Raw genomic sequence first — 21,788 nt, forward strand, 5'->3', positions numbered from 1 at the left:
GGTTAGCATGGACGAGTAGGTTAGTATGGAAGTGTAGGTTAGTATGGATGTGTAGGTAAGTATGGAAGTGTAGGTTAGTATGGAAGTGTAGGTTAGTATGGAAGTGTAGGTTAGTATGGAAGTGTAGGTTAGTATGGAAGTGTAGGTAAGTATGGAAGTGTAGGTTAGTATGGAAGTTTAGGTTAGCATGGACGAGTAGGTAAGTATGGAAGTTTAGGTTAGTATGGAAGTGTAGGTTAGTATGGAAGTGTAGGTTAGTATGGAAGTGTAGGTTAGTATGGAAGTGTAGGTAAGTATGGAAGTGTAGGTTAGTATGGATGGGTAGGTTAGTATGGAAGTGTAGGTTAGCATGGACGAGTAGGTTAGTATGGATGTGTAGGTTAGTATGGAAGTGTAGGTTAGTATGGAAGTGTAGGTTAGCATGGACGAGTAGGTTAGTATGGAAGTGTAGGTTAGTATGGATGTGTAGGTTAGTATGGATGTGTAGGTTAGTATGGATGTGTAGGTTAGCATGGACGAGTAGGTTAGTATGGATGTGTAGGTTAGTATGGAAGTGTAGGTTAGTATGGAAGTGTAGGTTAGTATGGAAGTGTAGGTTAGCATGGACGAGTAGGTTAGTATGGAAGTGTAGGTTAGTATGGATGTGTAGGTTAGTATGGATGTGTAGGTTAGTATGGACGAGTAGGTTAGTATGGAAGTGTAGGTTAGTATGGAAGTATAGGTTAGTATGGATGTGTAGGTTAGTATGGAAGTGTAGGTTAGTATGGAAGTATAGGTTAGTATGGAAGTGTAGGTTAGTATGGACGAGTAGGTTAGTATGGAAGTGTAGGTTAGTATGGAAGTATAGGTTAGTATGGATGTGTAGGTTAGTATGGAAGTGTAGGTTAGTATGGAAGTATAGGTTAGTATGGATGTGTAGGTTAGTATGGATGTGTAGGTTAGTATGGACGAGTAGGTTAGTATGGAAGTGTAGGTTAGTATGGAAGTATAGGTTAGTATGGATGTGTAGGTTAGTATGGAAGTGTAGGTTAGTGTGGACGAGTAGGTTAGTATGGATGTGTAGGTTAGTATAGAATGGGTAGGTTAGTGGACACTGTTGGTGGAATGGGAGACCGGTGAGGGATGTAGCAGGGAGAGGCCGTGGATATAAGAGGCGGTGAAGGGGCGGAGGTGGGTTGCAGTACAGCTGGGAAGCGGACGGGCCATGATTAACCTCTTAACCCCCGCCTTTCCCGTGTGCATCACTCCAGTTTGGCTTTAAAAGTTTATTGATTGTAGGGCTTACAGTATAGACCAGTGTGACACTTCATTTGAAAGCTAAGACCTACAAATCTGATCTAAAAGGATCTTATTGCATTTTTGTATGTTTTTTTTTTCATTGCTTTTTTTTCACATTCGGTTGTGTTTTTGTCACTTTTCCATCGCTTAGAGGTCAACTACAAAAGGTTTGATGTGATTAAAAATATTGATCTAAATTAATCCCACTTTTCTTTAGCAGCACAGACACTTTTTCATGAACTTATTTAACAACAAACATTTCCGATGAGTTGTGTAGGTCTTAGCTTTCAAATGAGGCTCTACTCTGGCCTATAGGCTGTAAGTTCCAGTTGAGAGGCTTTTAGATTTGGGTAAAGCTGTAGAAAATGTGCTCGACTGGAGAAATAAAGCAGCCCCAGTCGTCCACACTTCTCTTACGCAGTAGTACTGTCAGTCTTACTTCAGAGAAATACTTTTGTCCTGCGTACGCCAGCCTGATGTTCCCGTGTTTGGCAGAGGCACAGAGAGCAGAGTGAAACCGATACTGCAGCGTCTGGCCACCTCGCCCTGAGCCAATGAGCGCTCCTCTGCTGCTGCTGCACGCCGAAACTCAGCCCCAGCCTGGACTAAACAAGTGGCTGCACAAGTGCTTGACTGGAGCTTGAGCTTACAGTCTATTGCACAGAGTGACGCCTCATTTGAAAGCTAAGACCTACAAAATCTCGCATCATATTTTTGATGTTTTTTTTTGTGTCACCTTTCCGGTTGCGTTTTCATCCTCATTTACGTCTCGATACGGTCGCTATTTTGATGTTTTTTTTTTCAAGGAGCTTTTAGATTTGGGTCAAGTCGAACTGGAGAAAATGTGTTTGGCTAAAGTGGGGGTTAAGAGGTTGAAGAAAGACCATGAGAGTTAGTTCATATTCTCCTCTGAAACCTTCATTCTGTCTACACCAGAGAAATAACAAAGCTGAAATACACAACTACAGCAGCAGTAGCAGCAGTAGTAGTAGTAGTAGTAGTAGTAGTAGTAGTAGTAGTAGTATGTGACTTTGTTCATACAAGACTAATCATTAATATTAATACTAAACCAACATGAAAGAGTTTGTCATTTATAAAGTAAGAAGTATTTGATAAATCTATGTGAAAAGCCCAGCTGCTTCACGTTTGTCATGTGATATGCCAAACCAGAAAAAAAGCCTCACTTAAAAACATTACTGAAGCTGAATGGAATATGGAAAAAAAAAGAAAAAAAAAGAATCAATCATTCAAGTGCAGAATATAGCAAAGTCCGTGCGCCTGCCTGTGTCAGAACGTTCAGTCTTTCAGCGCCCTCTGGTGGCGGACAGGGCCTGATGCATTTGATACTGTCATGTGTACACAGGGTTCATTCATACTGCAGAAGACGCCGAGAGCTGCAGGAGCAAAGTAAAGTCATTTTTGCCCTGTCTTGTATGTGGTCAGTATGTGGTCAGTATATGGTCAGTATGTGGTCAGTATATGGTCAGTATATGGTCAGTATGTGGTCCGTATGTGGTCAGTATGTGGTCAGTATATGGTCAGTATGTGGTCAGTATGGTCAGTATATGGTCAGTATGTGGTCAGTATGTGGTCAGTATGTGGTCAGTATATGGTCAGTATATGGTCAGTATGTGGTCAGTATATGGTCAGTATGTGGTCAGTATGTGGTCAGTATGTGGTCAGTATATGGTCAGTATGTGGTCAGTATATGGTCAGTATGTGGTCAGTATATGGTCAGTATGTGGTCAGCATATGGTCAGTATATGGTGAGTATGTGGTCAGTATGTGGTCAGATACTGAGGGAGGGATTTATAAATGAACAGGTCTGACAAAGAGGACCAGCCCACATGTTCATAAAGTACACAATGATGTGTAAAGGTATCAGTTGTGACAATATTCACAAACATGAGCGCAATCTCCTCATTCTGATGATCTACAACATTTATTAATTTTCTGTGTGGAGATTTCTTCAAAAAAGTGTCTCTCTCCCAAAGAATTGAGTTGGTCCCGTCCTCCATCCTTTTCTTGTTTGACGGCACATCTGCACAGCGCCATGGTAAAGGGTCTCAACTTATATAGCGCTTTTCCACCTACATTAGGCACTCAAAGCGTTTTACAGCAAGGATCCACTCACCCATTCATGCTCTCATTCATACACCAATGCACGCAGACACTGGGGGCAATGTGGGTGAAGTGTCTTGCCCAAGGACACAACGACAGTGTACACTTTCAGGAGGTGGGATTCGAACCTCCGACCTTCCGAGCATGAGACGACCCGCTCTACCATCTGTGCCACTGTCGCCCCACTGTCGCCATCTACTGTTCAGACAGTAGTAGTAGTGCAGTGTTCTTAATTAGGCTTTTAACATGAACCAAACATGTGGACAGATTGACTTTTCCCTTTGGAGCAGGGGTGTCAAACATACGGCCCGCGGACCTGATCTGGCCCGCGAGAGAATTTAATCCTGACCCTGCCCTGTAGAGCATAAATTCCGGAATTATGTTTAATTATGTTTAAAAGTAAGTCTCTAGCCTGTTCCTGTGGGGAGTTCTAGCCACTAGGGGGCATTACATTTTAAAAAAGGAAAGAGTTCCACATGTGTCCAGCAGACATAATAAGAGCTCAGGATATGAACAACACATGACATAGCCATGTGGTAAATGGACAGTCTGCCCTAGGGCGGCTGTGGCTTCAATTACAGTTTACCACCACCGAGTGTGGAGTGAATGAATGATGACTTCTCTGTAGTACTTTGAGGGACTTGTGACAAAGGCTTGTAAAATGCAATACAAGTGTAAGCCGTTGTCATTAATGAAGCTACAGTCAAGTTGGAGCTTTGACCAAATCACAGCTTATTGTTATTCATTTATTGGAAAATGTTTCTCAATTATATGTGGCCCGTGAATTTTGGCCTGCAACCCAAAATTTGTTTGACACCCTTGCTTTGGAGCCTTTAAAGAAGAGTAGTGGAGTAGAAAGTATTATTTTCCTCTTTCAAATGTAATAAAATGCTACTCAAGTGAAGCACAGATCCTCAAAAAGTCTACTTAAATACAGTACTTGAATAAAAAATAAAATAACCAGAGTCCTAGTCAAGTCTAGGTGGCGTTGTTTGTCTGTTTGGCCATGTCTTCCTGTAGTACTCAGTAGTTGTACTGTAGTAGTAGTAGTAGTAGTATGTTACTGAAAGATGTCGCAGCTGCTGGTCCTCCCCTGCACTGTAGGCCGATAAGTAGCATGAGCTCAAGATGTCACAAAGCCGAGTGAATGGAGCCCTGCACACAGCGTTAGTTATAACTAATGCAAAACTCCCCTCCTGGAACCGCCACCTTAACGTGGTGGAGGGGTTTGAGAACTCGAATGATCCTGGAGCTCTGTTGTCGGGGGCTTTGTGCCCCTGGTAGACAGGTCCTAGATGACGGGTCAGACAAAGAGCGGTTCAGAAGCCCCTTATGAGGCCTGGTTAATTGTGAGGCCGTCCTCGTGTGGACCCACCACCTACAGGAGGAGCCATTATGGATAATGCAAAACTTCACCTTTGATTTTATGGTGACCACCACCCATTGTGGACTTTTTCTCCCTCTAACTCTTCCCATTACCTCAAGAATCAACTGTTTGAGACAGCCAAGCGTTTGCATGGTGCAGACAGCAGTGCGCAGCAGCTGGCCTGTGTAACCACTCATAACGTGTGAGAAAACATGGAAGTAAGAATTGTTTTTACAGCCATTTGAATGACCAGGGCTCGCCCCAGTGATCGCTGACCGACAGGATGTAAGTATCCCAGGGTGGAACCCCTATCCAACGGGGACTGGACAGCAAGAACTGAAGCTCCAACAAGGACTGGACACTCTCTTCACGTCTCTGGCCCTGTCTGCAGAGCCACTCTCATCAGCCCTGGGTCTGTCCACAGCCTGTCCGTCCATGGGAGTGGATATCTCCTCTTCTGTAGTTCTCCCCCAGGTTTCTCTTTTCTCCCCCAGGTTTCTCTCGCTGCATAGGAGGGTGTGACCTGCAGCTGAGTGCTTACTGCATTTAGACACTACATTGGTTGTTTCCCTGTTTTAATGTTTGGGGCATGCCCTGTGAGGCAACTCCAGTCATGATTTTGGGCTATAAAATGAACTTAATTGATTGAAATGAACTTGAAGTGTGTGGCTCGAAGTAGAAGGATGAGTTGTCTGGGGAGATGCAGCGCAGTAGAATGTGTCAGGTGTGAGGGAAGAGAAGTCTTACCGTCCTTGTTTGTGCCACATTTGCCGCAACTTCGCTTGTTCTCAATCCACCAAACAGATCTGTCAACTCGTCTTCAAGCTTCAAGCCAAAAACCTTCAGGATGCTCCTCACGCAGCCCTCAAAAAACAGAGGAGGCGTCTGAAGAGAGGGTAAGGGAGTGGAGAGGGAGGCGCTTCTGTAAGTCTGAACTACTGAACTGAAGTCGAGATCGCTAATGTCGAAGCCCACGCGCCCAAGAAGAAGACATGGGAGTGAGACACTAAAAAGAAACAAGAGTAAACCTGCAGCTGGTCAAAAGTTTAGGGCCACACCTCAAGACAGAAATCACAGTTCCAAACATGAGCTCAGTAATGAGGAGTTCCACTGTTCAAAAATGGTGGTCCTTGATGGCTGCGTTTCCAGTTGAGTGCAAACATTTCTCCAAGTGGTGAAGACGGCCTCACGAACTTTATCAGATATTCAATTTAGTTCCATTTCAATTAAATCAACTGCTTCAAAACCATCAATGAAACCGAAATAGTTTATGCAGCTGATCAAAAGTTAAAGACCACATGCCTTTAAAAGGTCAAATCTGTGCAAAAATGTGGATTGATTTTCTGTCAGGTGTTAGGTCGGGTTGTTGAGCTGCATAAGCAGAGCCTCTCACACCATCACCATCACTGCTGAGGGGGGACACAGTAAGACTGTCATTTTGAATTAAAAGATCCTGAGGGTTATGGAACAAAATGTGGATCTGCGACTGAAGAGCGTCAGAAACAAAACACGTCTTCAAAGGCTCTTTGAGCCACAGAACCGTCCGTTTGGACTTTGTAAGAGAGCACCAAACACGGGACATTGAAAGGTGGAAGAAAGTTTTATTTTGATGACAAAAAAATGTAACTTTGATGTTCCTGATGGTTTCCAATGTTACTGGCATGACGAGCAGTGACCTGGGGTGGACACACCTGTAACAGCCTCCCTCAGACTGAGGGCTTGTCTGTGTGGTCACCTCTGGGTTTGTCCACAGGACACTACAACTTTTCATCAGCTGCAAAACAGACTCTTTACATTTAATTGTTTTTTTTTTCAATAGAGAAAATATTAAAACACATTTTTGTCTCATTCCCATTTTCCATTTTTAACTGGTCTTTTTGATCAGAACTGTATCAAGTTTCTTTTCCCTACATAAAAAGTGCTATTACTTGATTTGAGGTTAGAGTGAGACTATGTAAACGTATTTAAAGTTAAATAATACATCTTTATCCACTTGAAGTAAGACGCTTTCTCTTAAGTGCAACAAAACGCTTGTCAAAATCACTCAAATTGAGGTAAAATATTCTTAATTTCAGCTATTTTAGTGAATGAAGCAGTGTGGCAGCAGAAATGTGATACACAAACACAGACATTATTAATGATCACTTTAATGACGAGCACAGTGTGTTGGTCAGTATTCACTGACAAAGGAGACACGTGATGCAGACTGGCTGCCTGCATTATCCACATTCAAAAGGCACTAAATCATGATGAGAGAGGAGTTTCAGAAAGTGTGTGGGGAGTGCGGGAGTGGTTTATACTGTATGACAGCGAGTCAGTGAGGAAGTGACCGGACCCACCCAAAAGCATCTGAAACCCGGCCTCATAAAGCCACTCTGCCCCTTCTCCACTCCCTCTGCGAAAGAGCGGCTCTGAAAATCTACATCAGTCTACAGTCTACGTCTATGTTAGCGCCCCCTGTGGGTGAGTCAGCAGCTCTCGGCTATTGAAATGAATGGGCAGAGATTGCCAGAAAACGTCTAATTTACCATTGAAAAAACGTTTTGTTTTATTTATTTGTCAAACATGAGAAGGCAAAGTAAGGCAAAAAAAAATAAAAATAATAATAATAATTCACAGAGAAGACGGTTAACGCTTCTAAACTGAGTAACATTTGCTTGTGTGACTTTTGTTCTAGTTGCTTTATAATGTCGCTTTTGTTCTGACCCTTTTATATAATTATATATATTATATATTATTATATAATGTCCTTTCTACTGACCAACATCACGCAAATGTTTTTGAATATTGTCTGTACGCCTTTTTGAAGAAATAATCGTACCTTTGTTCATATGTGCTGAGAGAGACGACACCGAACATTGAGACCGCTCGTTTTTCACTATGCCGCGGCAAGGGGGCGTGGCCTAGCTCATGGGGAAGAAAACCTCTTATGGGAATCACATTTTTTCACTCATTTTCTGGAGGACTATAAACATATTCATCACACACTAATTAAGTGCTGCTAACGTTAGCACATGTAGCATAAAGCTAACGTTAGCTTCCTGGTTAGCATTGTCCGTTTTTAAAATATTTATAGGCTGTTGAACAACTTTGCTCCTCTCTCTGTGTCTTTATTTAGTAGAAAAATATATTCATAATTCAGCATTTGTTGAAGTAATGGTGGAGAAATCAGCTCAGTTTTTCACTGTAATATATGCGCAATTCCAAAGTCACATGAACGCTGCCTATTTGGCCCAACACTGAGCAGGTTTAATAAATTAGAATATTTACAGATTAAAGGTCCTATATCATTTCCCCAAATCCGTTATCAACTTTTTGGAGCTTTTAGCCGTGTTGTTATGCTATTTCCTTATCAAAAACACCTCCTGAGTGTTTTTTGCCTTTTTGACGCAGTTCTCAGTAATCCTCTGAGAAGCTGCTCCGCCCTCTGCTGGTGAACGACTGACTTGTTCCCTTGTGACGTCAGAGCGTAATGTAATGCCTTACGGGCTGATTTTAATTTCTTAATTTGTTTTAATTTGCTGCCCCCGCAACCCGGCCCCGGATAAAGCGGAAGAAAATGGATGGATGAATGTTTTAATTTGTAAAACAGCTTTTTCATTATTTCTGTCTTAAGGAAGAAATAACAAATATAAAACATTTTTAAAAAGGTGCCCGAGGAGGAGCTCTTTCTAACCTACTTGAGACACCTGTTATTTTTTCCGACCTATTTGGCGACTATCAGCCAAAATAGTGTTTTTCTGTGACTGTCTTTTAATGGATGTTTGGTGAACCTTCGCCAGAATCAAAGTAGATTAACTTTTATAACCAACGCGAGTCCCTCAATGTGAACACCTGATGGAGTGGCCAGGACAGAGTGGTGAGTCAATCCAAACAAGTGCAGGCGTGTGTGTTAGCTTGTGTGTTAGCTTGTGTGTCAGCTTGTGTGTTAGCTTGTGTGTCAACGTGTGTGTTAGCTTGTGTGTCAGCTTGTGTGTTAGCTTGTGTGTAAACATGTGTGTTAGCTTGTGTGTAAACATGTGTGTTAGCTTGTGTGTTAGCTTGTGTGTTAGCTTGTGTGTTAACGTGTGTGTTAACGTGTGTGTTAGCTTGTGTGTTAGCTTGTGTGTTAGCTTGTGTGTTAGCTTGTGTGTTAGCTTGTGTGTTAACGTGTGTGTTAGCTTGTGTGTTAGCCTGTGTGTTAGCTTGTGTGTTAGCGTGTGTGTTAGCTTGTGTGTTAACGTGTGTGTTAGCTTGTGTGTTAGCTTGTGTGTTAACGTGTGTGTTAGCTTGTGTGTTAGCTTGTGTGTTAACGTGTGTGTTAGCTTGTGTGTTAACGTGTGTGTTAGCTTCTGTGTTAGCTTGTGTGTTAATGTGGGTGTTAGCTTGTGTGTTAGCTTGTGTGTCAACGTGTGTGTTAACGTGTGTGTTTGCTTGTGTGTTAGCTTGTGTGTTAATGTGGGTGTTGGCTTGTGTGTTAGCTTGTGTGTCAACGTGTGTGTTAACGTGTGTGTTTGCTTGTGTTAGCGTGTGTGTTAATGTGTGTGTTTGCTTGTGTGTCAGCTTGTGTGTTAACGTGTGTGTTTGCTTGTGTGTTAACTTGTGTGTTACCTTGTGTGTTAACGTGTGTGTTAGCCATTTATGAAGCTGTGTTGCAGATGTCGACTCCTTATAACTGCATAGTGAAGTACCTTCACTTTTTGCTGTGGTATTTATATTTCTTCTACTGCTAAAGTTGTGTGAGCGTAGAGAGGGGGCGGAGTTAACTGAATCAAAGCATTTTGTCTTCCAGGTTTGAAAAATACCTCCAGAAAACATTTTTTTTTTATCACAAAAATGAGTACTCCATAGTGGTAGAGGCACAATATATCATATAAATAACTATAGTTTTGGAATGGCTACAATAGCATGATACAGATCCTTTAAGAAGCCACAAAGGGCATGATACACGGCCTCCAGGTGGTGCTGTTTCCCCAATAACAACCATTGCCAGAGAGTAGAAATCCATAAACTAGCTCTTATACAGTTCAAAATAAAATGGCTCCCAATCGCTGTGAGTCATTTTCCTGTGGTTCTGACACAGCTGCGGAATATCTGCCTCTGTACTGATTCTCCTTTTGTTTTCACCCAGAGGGGGCGGGGACTCGGCGACAGTGCCCGGATGTTGCTCCCATTGATGGATTTGATGGTGTGACATTCATTTTACTAAAGGGATAACCTGAGCCTGTTTTACACAGAAAACAGCATGGACAAAACCAAACCAGCAGATTTCACCCGCTAAAAAGCCAAATCAAACGCCTGATTCTCCTTCGCCTGGCCCCGGGCCCCAGTGGGACAGCAGGCGGCCCCGGCCCTGAGCTCTTGTACAGTTCAGAACTTGCTGCAGTGCCACTGGGCCACCCTCTTCAGATGCTCTCTCTGGTGGGAGCTGAGCCGGGTTTTCCCGCTGACCTCCTGCCACTCGAACGACTGGACCGAGTTGTGGTTCCGCATCACCTGAGAAGAAAAATGACAATCACATCCAAGTCAGGAGGTTCAGAAGCAGCACTGATGAAAAGGTGTTGTGTTGACACTGATGTAGCAACGACGCCTGACTGAAAAAAAGGCGACATGAAAGTTTGAACAAGTTTACTGTTCATAAAGTGATAACACCTGAGAGGTTAATGTTACCCCGGGATTCCACATCATCCGCCTGTGCGCTCAGCTCCACTCCGCTCCCCCCGACTCCGAGTGGCTGCGACATCAACGCCCACTGTCTTCACTTCAGTCCGCCCCGGTCCTCTCCGCCAGTGCTCCAGCTCCACGAGGAGCACGCGCAAAGAAATAAACCTCCCAATAAAATAATAAACAACTATGAGCGTGCGAGCTATGCCGCGTTGAAGCATGAAGCCTGTGCCCCCCTCATGCGCGAGGGAGAGAGAGGCAGAAAAAAAGCTACGTGAACGAAAGTAACAGAAGCTTAATCGGGTCGTGTGATTGTTTTTGTGATAACAAACTCCCCAGAGGGAATTATCGAGGTCACTTTGTGTCAAATAGTGACATTTTCGTCAAAATAAAGTCCGCTCGGAGAGTATTTAGTTTGAAAATACGGATATTGTTGTCGTTCTCTATCCCGTTTGGTGTGGTCTGAACTGTGGAGCTTGATCTGGCCGAAGCTGACGCGGCGCAGACGGACCTGAAAATAGAGTTGATCCGTATTTTTATCGTGGAGTGGCGGAGAGGCAACGTATGCCCCGCAGAGCGGAGTGGACGATGTGGAATGTTTCTGAACGTTCAAAATAGCAACACATTTGCTGCGTAGGTCGGGGCGGAGTGGAACGGGGCGAGTACGGAGAATGTGGAATCTGGGGGCTACCAGCTACTTATTGATGGATACAATATTTAAACGGTACACTTTAGTTGTTTTTTTAATTGTTTGCATCTGTGCTGTAGTATTGAATGTATGGTTCTCCAGAAATGGGCTCTCAAAAAAAGTGTCATGTGGCTCAGGGATGTCGACAGACTTGCTGGGTTCTTGTATGCACTAGCCTGGTTTTACCAGACCCTCACACTCATTGCGTTTCGTACAAGAGTCTAGACTTTCACAATTGAGCTCTGTTATCAGGTGGGAGGTGTGAACTCCTTTGGAACGATTCGATCTGATCTTTGCTAGCGTTTGGTCATGACGTACGTAATGCGCCCGAGTGAGTGAAGCGAGCCATCATAACTCTATCATAGCTCTGTAATAACTCCATCATAACTCTATCATAACTCTATCATGACTCTATCATAACTCTGTCATAACTCTATTATAGCTCTGTAATAACTCCATCATAACTCTATCATGACTCTATTATAAATCTATCATTACTCTATCATTGGCGCAAATGCTTGACTTTACCTACAAGCCCCGCCTCCCCCGCTTGCTGAATAGTAGGTTGAAATTCAACCGATGTAACGTGGCCACTGAGATCAGACCCAGACGTACATGTAGGGAAATAATAATTGAGTGGAGTTTTCGGATGATAAGGCCAGGCTAAGTATGCACCATAAAAGTACATTAGTGACATGTTCTATAATGTGATGATGTCACAATGTCGGGTGGAGCCAGTGCCAATACAACTCTATGGGACAGTTTTTCGTTTTTCTTTATATGTTCATACAGGTCAGTGTATGTTAATGGACACACATGGGACTCATGCATGTAAACAGGCCAGTTTGTATCCATGGGCTAATATTCTCTCTTTATGAGACATTCATCTATTTGTATATGTATGTGCTGAAAGAGCAGACGTCAGACTTTGTGCCTGCTCTTGTGTCACATGGATAGGTCCTTTATTAATTAAGTAACTATTAAAGGTGCATTATGTAACTTTTTATGTGGAAAATAATTTGATACTGTTTGGTGACCCAGTGGCTGTATTGGTGGTTAGCTTAGTGCCTTTACTTTCCATCATGGTGATCTCTAGAACGCTCCAGGATCAATTCATTGTAATGTTTGTAGGTTTTCTCTGCTGAAGGAGCCATCTCCATGGTTACACATACATTCCAGAAACCAAAAAAACATTTGATCCTGGAGCATCATTGTGATGAAAAGAAAAGGCGCCAAGCAAACTACTCATACACTGCTATAATGTAACATAATTACATTTCCCAAATGGTTGGTTCCCTTAACCTGCTCTCCGTTACATTATTATAGGTTATAAAAATACCCAGGCAGTTATGTCCCAGAGCATGATGATGATGCAGGACCAGCTGTTACCATTCTGTTGATGTCAGTCAGCAATGGGCTGTCCCGGTCCAGATGGAGGTTCAGGACTGTGGTCTCCACCCAGGCGTCATCCGTGTTCCTGTGGTCATCCACATAACCCTCGTACACCTCAAACACCTGGAAGGATATCAGACTGTGCTTCAACGAAACAGAAAAATCAACCAGAGGAATAGAAGAAAAGCATTTTATAAGTGCATGCAATGTGCATGAAACCAGCCTCACACTATGTGCAAGGAAAATGGACAGACTATAAAAACATGTTTATGTTTAAGAACCACAAGTTTCTCTTTCTTGGTAAATAACACAACAAATCAAATGATTGGATATTCTGTGTATTTTACGATCAAAAAGACAGAAATAAACCAGTAAAACATGAACAAGTGGAACAGTGTAAACCTGTGTCGTCTTCAGGTGGAGCTCAGGGTCATATTTTAGACTTTATTCATTTTCATTCATTCAAAAATTCATTTATGTTTTGGTGCATTTAAAGGAATAGGCCACCGTTTTTACATACTAAGATATGTTCTTACCTCACTTTAGACGTGTTAATATATCCCCGTCTGGTCTTTGTCCGTGCGCTCTGTCACGCAAACGGAGCACATACGCAGCCTCTCCCACATGTCACATAGCTCCAAAAAAGCTCACGATAGAAGCTACCAAGCTCTTCCACGTGTTCCCTATTTAAATAAAGTTACGTGAAGTGTTTTCATGCGAAGTATATTTACACAGAAATGTAACATGTCGATTTTATAAGCAAATAAAAAGGGGGACTATATTGTGAGGCGTAATGATACGAGGAGCAAAACGTCCGCGCAGTAACTCCTAAAGGTTATTGACGGAAGTGAGCGGGGGAAGTCTTTAGGAGTTACTACGCGGAGGCTGCGTATGTGCTCCGTTTGCGTGACAGAGCGCACGGACAAAGACCAGACGGGGATATATTAACACGTCTAAAGTGAGGTAAGAACATATTTTAGTATGTAAAAACGGTGGCCTATTCCTTTAAGTTACGTGTTTTTTGGGGGGTTATTATAAGGGGGTTTAGACAGTTTAGTCCTAATTCACTAAGAATTGACTAATTGACCTAAGAAGTGACTTCCTCTTTCGATCCAGCACGCCAAAATAAAAGCACACAGCTCGTCTCATTGATTAGTTCAGCAGGTACTTGCAACATTACAAGAATATAATCACTTCTTAGGCGGCGTTGTTATGATTTGAAGTTATGCACAGTCAATTTAACCTTGCTCTAGGCCTGGTGGTACTCGGAAGATGAAATATACTGGACACATACCTTGTTTTGATCTGTTAACGCTTCATTGATCCTCTTACACACTTTCTTGCCCATAGTTATCTCTAGAGCTGCAGGAATACATCCAGCAGACTCCACTTCTCCCTAAAAAATGAAATAAACAATGCTATGTAAATGTAAAACTCCAAACGTTCACACAGCTAAAAGGCACACAGTTCTCCAGTGACTTTTCCAAAAAGGGGATTCATGCAAACTTGACATTTTAGATCTGTTTGCTGCTGCTCAGAGGATCTGCAGCAGCTTTCCCTGCTCGCGGCAGCTTATTCACTGTTCCACAGCTCGTACAGAAATGAGTGCGCTGGAGAAGCAGGTGCAAACTTATACACAGAACAATATAATGCAGTTTGCACCAGTATGGTGTTCTAAACATTTACAAATGTTTGTGTCTGGCTCATTTACAAAGATAACATAATAACTGGGTTGTTTTTTTGTCTTTTGTCTCCAAAGTGCGAACCCATACGTGCGCATATTCCTCCTGGGATCTGTGATAAAAATCTCATAATCTTTGGACAAACAACAGCAGGTGATCACTGTTCCTGCTGGTTTCCATCCCAGATTTGGCTGTGGCCTGTGTGCTCTGTCTACCAGGCCCACCTCAATGCACCCATTGCCCATTGGATAAGGTAGTTCTGTCTGCCGTCTACACAGCACCTGACATATGTCAGACATATTGACGGCCTTTAGAGTAGCGGGGAAATAGGTGCACTCTCTGCAGCCCAAACCACAAGAACCCTGTGAACATGCTGCACTCACCCCGGGTAACAGCAAGGACTTTACATTCCCATCCCTGAACACTAGAAATTCCAATTCAGAACATGCGCTGTCTCTCCACCTGCAAAGACATTTTACCGGATGAAGTACGGCAGAAGATGAAGGAGATAATAGTATACAGTGGATAGTGAAAGTCAACACCCCTACACTTCTCCCACATCTTATGTTACAACGTCATTCCAAAATAGATTAAATAATTGTTTCCCCCTATCAATCGACACACAACATCCCATAATGACAGAGGTTTTTGTTGTTATTCCAACTTTATTAAAAACAAAACTGAAATATTGCATGTGCGTAAGTATCCATTCCACACACTTTGCTCTGACACTGAGCTCAGGTGCCTCCTTTTAACTCTGATCATCCTTGAGATGTTTCTACAAACTGACCAGAGTCCACCTGTGGGAAATGAAATGGATTGGACTTGATTTGGAAAGACAGACACCTCTATAAGGTCCCACAGCTGACAGAGACATCAGAGCAGAAACTAAGCCCTGAAGTCTAAGGAACTGTGTGTAGACTCAGAGACAGGTTTGTATCGAGGCACAGATCTGAGGTACAGGAACATTGCTGCAGCACTGAAGGTCCTGAGGACCACAATGACCTCCAGGACTCCAATATTTCTGAGTTTTATCTTTAATAAATGTGCAAAACATTCAAAAAAAAAAACATTTTCCACTTTGTCATTATCATGTGTAGATTAATGAGAGAAAAAAAGATTTGAATCCATTTTGAAATGATGCTATAACATGACAAAATGTAGAGGTGTGGAGACTGTGTATCCATGTCTATAGGTGACGGTCATCATGGTCACAGTGCAGACATTGATTCTTACCGTGTGAGGATGAGGTCCAGGCTGCAGTTGGGCCCCAGGCGAGGGAGCACCCCACGGCCCCGTAGGCCTGTCCTGCCAGCAGGGTTTCTGGTCACAGCATAGCACCAAAAAAACAATCTTACTGGAAATTCACCTTTTACTTTTCTAAAGCCTGTAATTGTGAGAATACCTGAAAGTGTGAGACTCAGGCTCTGATCTAGAACAAAAGACAGATTAATCATCACCAATTCAAACTGTTATGTTATGTTAAATAATTACTGGATGTGTAGAAATGTTCTTTTGCTTTTTAAACTAAAGAGAACTACATTTTTTATTATGCTTATTAGGCTTTACCTGATTGTACAAAGAAACAGGGTCACTCAAATTTCAAATTGCTATTTTTTGGTCCAAACTCATCTCAAACTTTCCTAATGCATTTACAACATCAAAATTCGTCACAGGGACTGAGTTTAAACCAGGTTTCACAACTTTCAGGGAGGAAAACTGTCACTTCACAGTAAAAACTAGCCTGACATTTTGTGACTGTTTAAAAGGCTTTAAAACCAGTGTTTTTTGGATAAATGTCTGCTTTTACAATATACTAAAGGACAAAAACAATTTTATTCCAATAACAGAACATCAAAAAATCAAGGATAGCTCCTTTAATGGGATGTTTAGTGTGTAGGGCAGGAATATGGCCTAACATTTATATCACCAAATGAAACAGAAATATCATGATAACGACATATTTATGCTACATCACTCTTTTTGTTTTGTTTTTAAATGGCTTTTTAAAAAGCTAATTTGAAAAGAACAATAAAAAAGGTATTTGCACATGTTTGGTTGCGACATATCATTTTTGCAGTTTTCAAAGCATCCTCCTATTAGGCCAAACGTTCTTATTCACTTTGACATTTGAAAGTGCCCCTTGTAGGTTAATAACCCTGGACAGGACATGTATGGAGGTGTAATTACTGATAATTACCGTTTGATTACACATATGAATTCACACATCTTACTACACTGTCTTTTCATTACAAACAAATCTATTTACTCAAACACAAATCTTTCCTGCAACAGTAGATAGATAGATGATACTTTATTGATCTCACAGAAAACAATAATAACTTTGATTACAGACTGATTTAAGATTTGATCGGTCAGAGACATACCCATCTGTGCCGTCCCCAGTGTCCGGCGAGGTGTAACATGGAGGGCAGTAGGAGCTGAAGCTGACCTGCATGAACAACAGTCACAGGAACAAAGGTCACTCTGACTCCACCGCAGTTACATACCAGATGATAATGGCTCTGTTAGAATAATACACAAAACATAACACCCTCTCTTTACTTCAAATTATTTTCAAGGTCATTTCCAGGATTTTCAATGACCTTTCAAACTGCCAAAAATGTAAATCAATGACCATATCTACGAATACCTGCAATCCCCAGTTCCTCCCTTTGTGAGTTCACCCTCCATTTTGATCCGTGATCAAAAAATATAGTCCATAGTGACAGACGTAGTTGTTCAGGTCTGAAGAGAGATGGATCATACCCATCACGGAGTGTTTCCCACAGATTTCAAGGAGACTCTGGTGGGAATGAGCGCCGGCATGGTTTATTTAGATACATTTTCCTGCATTCTGGTAGCCTGGCTGAAATCATAATTTTAATGTTACTATGTTTAAATTATATTATAGATGAATAAGTATGCCAGTGTGATCTTCATCTGTGCGCCACGTATGTTTCAACTTTTCCATGTTAGGGCCCCAACATGTATGTTTATCCTGCAACCGTTAACGGTGATTGATATGGGGTCTCGCATGCTTTCACTTGGGGAAGGGGCCTCTTCTACATGGACACAGCTGGTCTCAATCAGCCTCTCTGAGAAAAACAACCTTACTTAGAAATTTGGACTTCAACCTATCATCTTTAAGGATACGCCCTGTACGTACCTCATTTACATACTATGATAAAAACCCATGTCTATCGTTATTCGTTGTGAAAATGTGAACATGCTCTGTACTCTTCACCCAGTAAATATTCTACTCCACGGTACGGCCTCGAGTCTTCCTTTCTCACCATGATTTCACTGGCTATCGCCGAACAAAATATCACAATATATTTAGTCTGGGGACCACCAATTCATTTTCTTGTAGGAGAGGTGTGGTTTAGAATCGTCCATTGTCGTTTATTGGGCTGAATGTCTCTCATGTGTCTGCAGTAGCCACAGCCGATCGCATCATCATATCAGATGACGTATGACATACCCGCTGTAAACTTTCGAGCTAAACTATTTAGAACACGGTCTACAGCCTGATCAAAAGATGGCGTCAAGTCTGCTGCTGTCATGTTGGATCCGTGAATAAACTTTAAAAAAAAAAGTTTTAATCCGTAAAGAAACTACAAGCTTCCGTATGTCCAATAGTGCGTCCTCGTCTTGCCGTCCCTCCTTGTTCTGCGATTGGTCTAGACGCCAGATCAGCAAAGATAGGCTTCTGCTTGCGAGTGTGGGAAACACGTGTGTGTCCCGATTGGTCAACAATGTCATGTGATCACTGTCGGCACAACACAGTTCAGTGCTGCAGGTTCGAGTCCTGAACTTAATTATAGTTCTGTCAAATGGAAATAAAAGTCAGCGTTACGAAGAAGCGGGACGTATTTCAGTGGATTTAATAAGAAAAGAGTTTTTTTTTTTACTGAATATATTTTCATGCATGCCCTTACAGCCTTTTAGTTTTAGCATGTTTCTGCTGCTAAATTGCACGATTCAAATGCCAGTCCAGTCGTTGACCCTCTTTACTACGAGACACAACTCTGTCCGCCGGCCTTGAACTCGTTCCAACACGGGAAAACTCACCGCGGCTGAGGATTGTGACAAAATCAGGCAACAGGAATTGTGTAGCGTGTGCTGAGCTTTAGATTGCAGTCGTGGTGAGGGCTGTGACGGGGCCTACCTCCCAGGGCACCTTCTCCTCGGGCACTGGGAAGCGGGTGACTCTGCTGTCTGGATAGTGGAACTGGCGAGCTTTCACATGGAAGGCCTCGTCTTTCTCCATTAGGTTTGTTGAAGTGTCAGTGGAGTCGTCTGGTAATGTCACGTCTGAGGAAGAAAGTCATGGTTGGAACTAACACAGACATACTAGAACAAAAGTGAAATATAGTTGGAATGATCCAGATTTACTCAGTGATGGAGCGTCTTTAGCAGGTACACCGGGAGACTTCAGACTGTCCATGATCCACTGCAGGGCTTTGGCTGACTGCAGGACCTTGTGGAAGCAGAGCAGAGACATGGCTCAAAAAAGTGTCTCTAATACAGTCTCCATCAAAAGTTCAAGACCAGTTGAAAAAAGGCAAAAATTGGATCTTACCAAGGTTCCAAGTAGAGTATGCAATATGCAACAAGAAGAAATGGGAGCGAAACAAAAATAAAATGAGAGAAGCTTTTATTGATAACAGCAAATAAACTGAAATAGTTTAGGACCACAGTTCATTCAGATGACTCTGTCATCAGGTCCTCACGGCAAAGGAAAAAAAAACTTTGTTTTGATCGTGGTCGGCTTGTTGAGCTGCATAAGCAGAGCCTCTGTCAGTGCACCATCACTGCTGAGGTGGGACAGTCATTTAGAATTTTTGAAACGATCCTGAGGGTTATGGAACAAAAAAGTCAAGTTCCATCCATCCATTTTCTTCCGCTTTATCCGGGGCCGGGCCGCGGGGGCAGCAGTCTCAGCAGAGATGCCCAGACTTCCCGATCCACGCACACCTCCTCCAGCTGTTCTGGGGGGACCCCGAGGCGACACCAGGCCAGCTCGGAGACATAGTCCCACCACCGTGTCCTGGGTCTTCCACGAGGCCTTGTCTCAAAGTCAAGTTGGAAGACCCAAAATGTCCCCGGCACTGAGCCGGAGGATCTGATCAGCTGGAGGATCCTCCGTTCCTGGAGCCGACAGCAGCCCAATAACCAGAGGTTCCCACAGACGAGGGCCTCAGTCTGAGGGATGCTCTCTGTAACATCTGCACAGAGCCAGCGGCCGTTTGACCTTTGCCCTGCACCACCTGAAGCTCCATTGTTCCACTGAAGGAAAAAGCCTCAGATCGTTTTGGCGCCCTCTGTGTGTGGAAAACATCTTAGGTGGATCTGCTTGTAATGTCAGTAATGTTGGAAACCATCAGGACCATCAAAGTCACATTTTTTTATCATCAGAGAATAAGACGTGTTTGTTTTTGAAGCCCTTTAGTCGCAGATGCCTCTGATGGTTACTGGGCTGCAGTCGGCTTCAGTAACAGCCTTCATTTGGGTCAAGGATCATCGTCCAATCCAATCCTCCGGCTCAGTGCTGGGGTCTTTTGGGTCTTCCACTTGACTTTTTTGTTCAGTAACCCTCAGGATCATTTCAGAAATTCAAAATTACTGTTTTACTCCCATCTCTTCTTGTTTCATGTTGAAGTTCTACTTGGAACTTGTTACGATCCAATCATGCAAAATGTGAATTTTTTATGCCTTTTGGAAACTGTTTTTTTGACTGTATATGCCCACGCAAAAAATCGACATATGGCATAAGCAACAGTAAAGTACAGACTAATGGAGGAACATCAATTGATTTATTCACTGTCATTTTGGATGATCTGAGAGCGAAGTGAGCATCTAATATTGTCCAGTAAAGGTGGCTGTAACGCAACAGACCTGTTCCTCGAGCCGAGCCAGCCTCTTGAGCGCAGACCCAGAACTGGGGTCCTCGTCTCTGTCCAGACGGTCACAGAGGGTGGACACTCTTCAGGGCACAAGGACAATCAATGAGACATGGCACCTGGCTCAAAGGTTCAGTAACAGCTAAGGTTTCTTTATGGGAGCTGTACATAAAGAAACTGTAAAAAATGCATCACACCAATTTCAATGGTGTGATGCATTTTCCATTTTCCCGCGTGGAATGGGACACACATCGCTGACAGTCGTAGAGTGTTTAGGCAGACCCCTTTTGGAAACAGACCAGTGTTTTATTTCCTAGAAGATGGTGAAAGACTGCAGTGGAGTGGAGGGAGCTACAGAGGAAGGATGAAGAGGAGATGGAGGAGCTGACTAGTGAGGGACACCACGCTCTGAAACCGAGGAGCACTCAAGGCAGACCTCCAGTTTCCCCTACCTCCAAAAACATGCTGGTTGACCCACAATGGCTGCGTGCTCAGTCTAACCGGCTCAGGACCAACCCAACATCTGAACGCAATTGGGTTGTTCAATGGTGCAATGACAAATAAAGCACTTACTTACTTAATGTCCATCCCCTGGTCAGCTACTTCCTCATTCTGATCTGCCTCGAGTCTGCCCCACCTCCCATGGTCCAATCTGGTCTATCTCAAGATTTGTTTGCATGTAAGCTGGAACTGGCGCGGGTGTGTGGGTAAACTAGAAGCCACGCTAATCTTTAATATTAAACAGTCTAAACAACGAGAATTCTACAATTTGGCTAAAACGAGCTGAAAAGTGACCCTCTTCCTGAACCATTGTTATTAAAGTGCTGTCCATTTGCTATGCTGTCAGTCCAATGCAGAGGGTATAATGCAAAAACAAACGCTAATGGTCTGTTTAGCTTCATTGGTCATCACCAACCAGCAGACAAGGAAGCGAATGTGCAGAGAGCTACTTTAGAAAACAAAAAAACTAAAGTGGACTTGTTTCTTACTTCTGAGCCGTGTCCTGTATTCTCCTCTCAGTGCTGTGCATCTGCTCCTGCTTTGTGGACATAAGGTATCTGTCCTTCATCAGGGCCTCCCAGGACAGGAGCTCCTCCTCCTCAGCTTGTGAAAGCTCTTGTTCTTCAAATAACAACAAGCATCACCTGAGGAGAACTCAACTGGACCATTCAAACAGGCAATTATTTCTTTTTTTTAAATAAATGTAGCATTTGCATTTAGATTTGCAATTTATGATTTCATATCAAGATTCTGTTTTAATCACATCCAAGAGCATTAGCATTTCAGTTCTCTCTCAAAAGGATTTCAGGATTTTTAAGATTCCATGGACATGGACATGTTTGAATATAATACTGTCATCAATTGATGCTTTTACCGGAAAGCACCTTGTGCACCTTCTGACTGTTGTGCGCTGCACAAATAAAATTTGATTGATTGATTGACAAGAATATAGCACAATGCTATGAGATAATGCAGTGGACAGTGAGCTACTGACGGATATTCACTGACAACATGTGACAAACTGGAAAAGTAGATCAGCAGCAGAGTCATTTTTGACTCACGCAGCACTCTCCTTATTTATTCTGTTTATACTAAATACTGTTATGCAGGCAATTTCAAATGGTAAAATTTGACATGTGATATTTTCATTATTGTACAGTTTATTTATTTTTGTACTTCTTAAAACGTTAAATCCTTATGGGACATTTTAA

General features: G+C 42.6%; 1 protein-coding gene across 2 annotated transcripts in view; it reads right to left on the bottom strand.

Annotated features, from left to right (window-relative positions):
- Nucleotides 1-9,677: 9,677 nt before the first annotated feature.
- trpm2 (transient receptor potential cation channel, subfamily M, member 2) overlaps nucleotides 9,678-21,788 on the bottom strand; it is a 69,063-nt gene continuing 56,952 nt past the window's right edge. For both annotated transcript variants that reach the window (XM_079562832.1, XM_079562831.1), the window contains exons 23-33: nucleotides 21,066-21,198; nucleotides 20,072-20,159; nucleotides 18,569-18,653; nucleotides 18,342-18,487; nucleotides 16,558-16,622; nucleotides 15,576-15,602; nucleotides 15,407-15,493; nucleotides 14,554-14,632; nucleotides 13,783-13,884; nucleotides 12,486-12,611; nucleotides 9,678-10,240 (exon numbers count right to left, since the gene is read on the bottom strand). In XM_079562832.1, the coding sequence (XP_079418958.1) occupies nucleotides 10,115-10,240; nucleotides 12,486-12,611; nucleotides 13,783-13,884; nucleotides 14,554-14,632; nucleotides 15,407-15,493; nucleotides 15,576-15,602; nucleotides 16,558-16,622; nucleotides 18,342-18,487; nucleotides 18,569-18,653; nucleotides 20,072-20,159; nucleotides 21,066-21,198 (1,064 nt within the window). In that variant the 3' untranslated portion in view covers nucleotides 9,678-10,114. The remainder of the gene's footprint in view (nucleotides 10,241-12,485; nucleotides 12,612-13,782; nucleotides 13,885-14,553; nucleotides 14,633-15,406; nucleotides 15,494-15,575; nucleotides 15,603-16,557; nucleotides 16,623-18,341; nucleotides 18,488-18,568; nucleotides 18,654-20,071; nucleotides 20,160-21,065; nucleotides 21,199-21,788) is intronic.

This window comes from Gobius niger (assembly GCF_951799975.1).
Source record: "Gobius niger genome assembly, chromosome: 9".
Taxonomy (NCBI): Eukaryota; Metazoa; Chordata; class Actinopteri; order Gobiiformes; family Gobiidae; genus Gobius; species Gobius niger.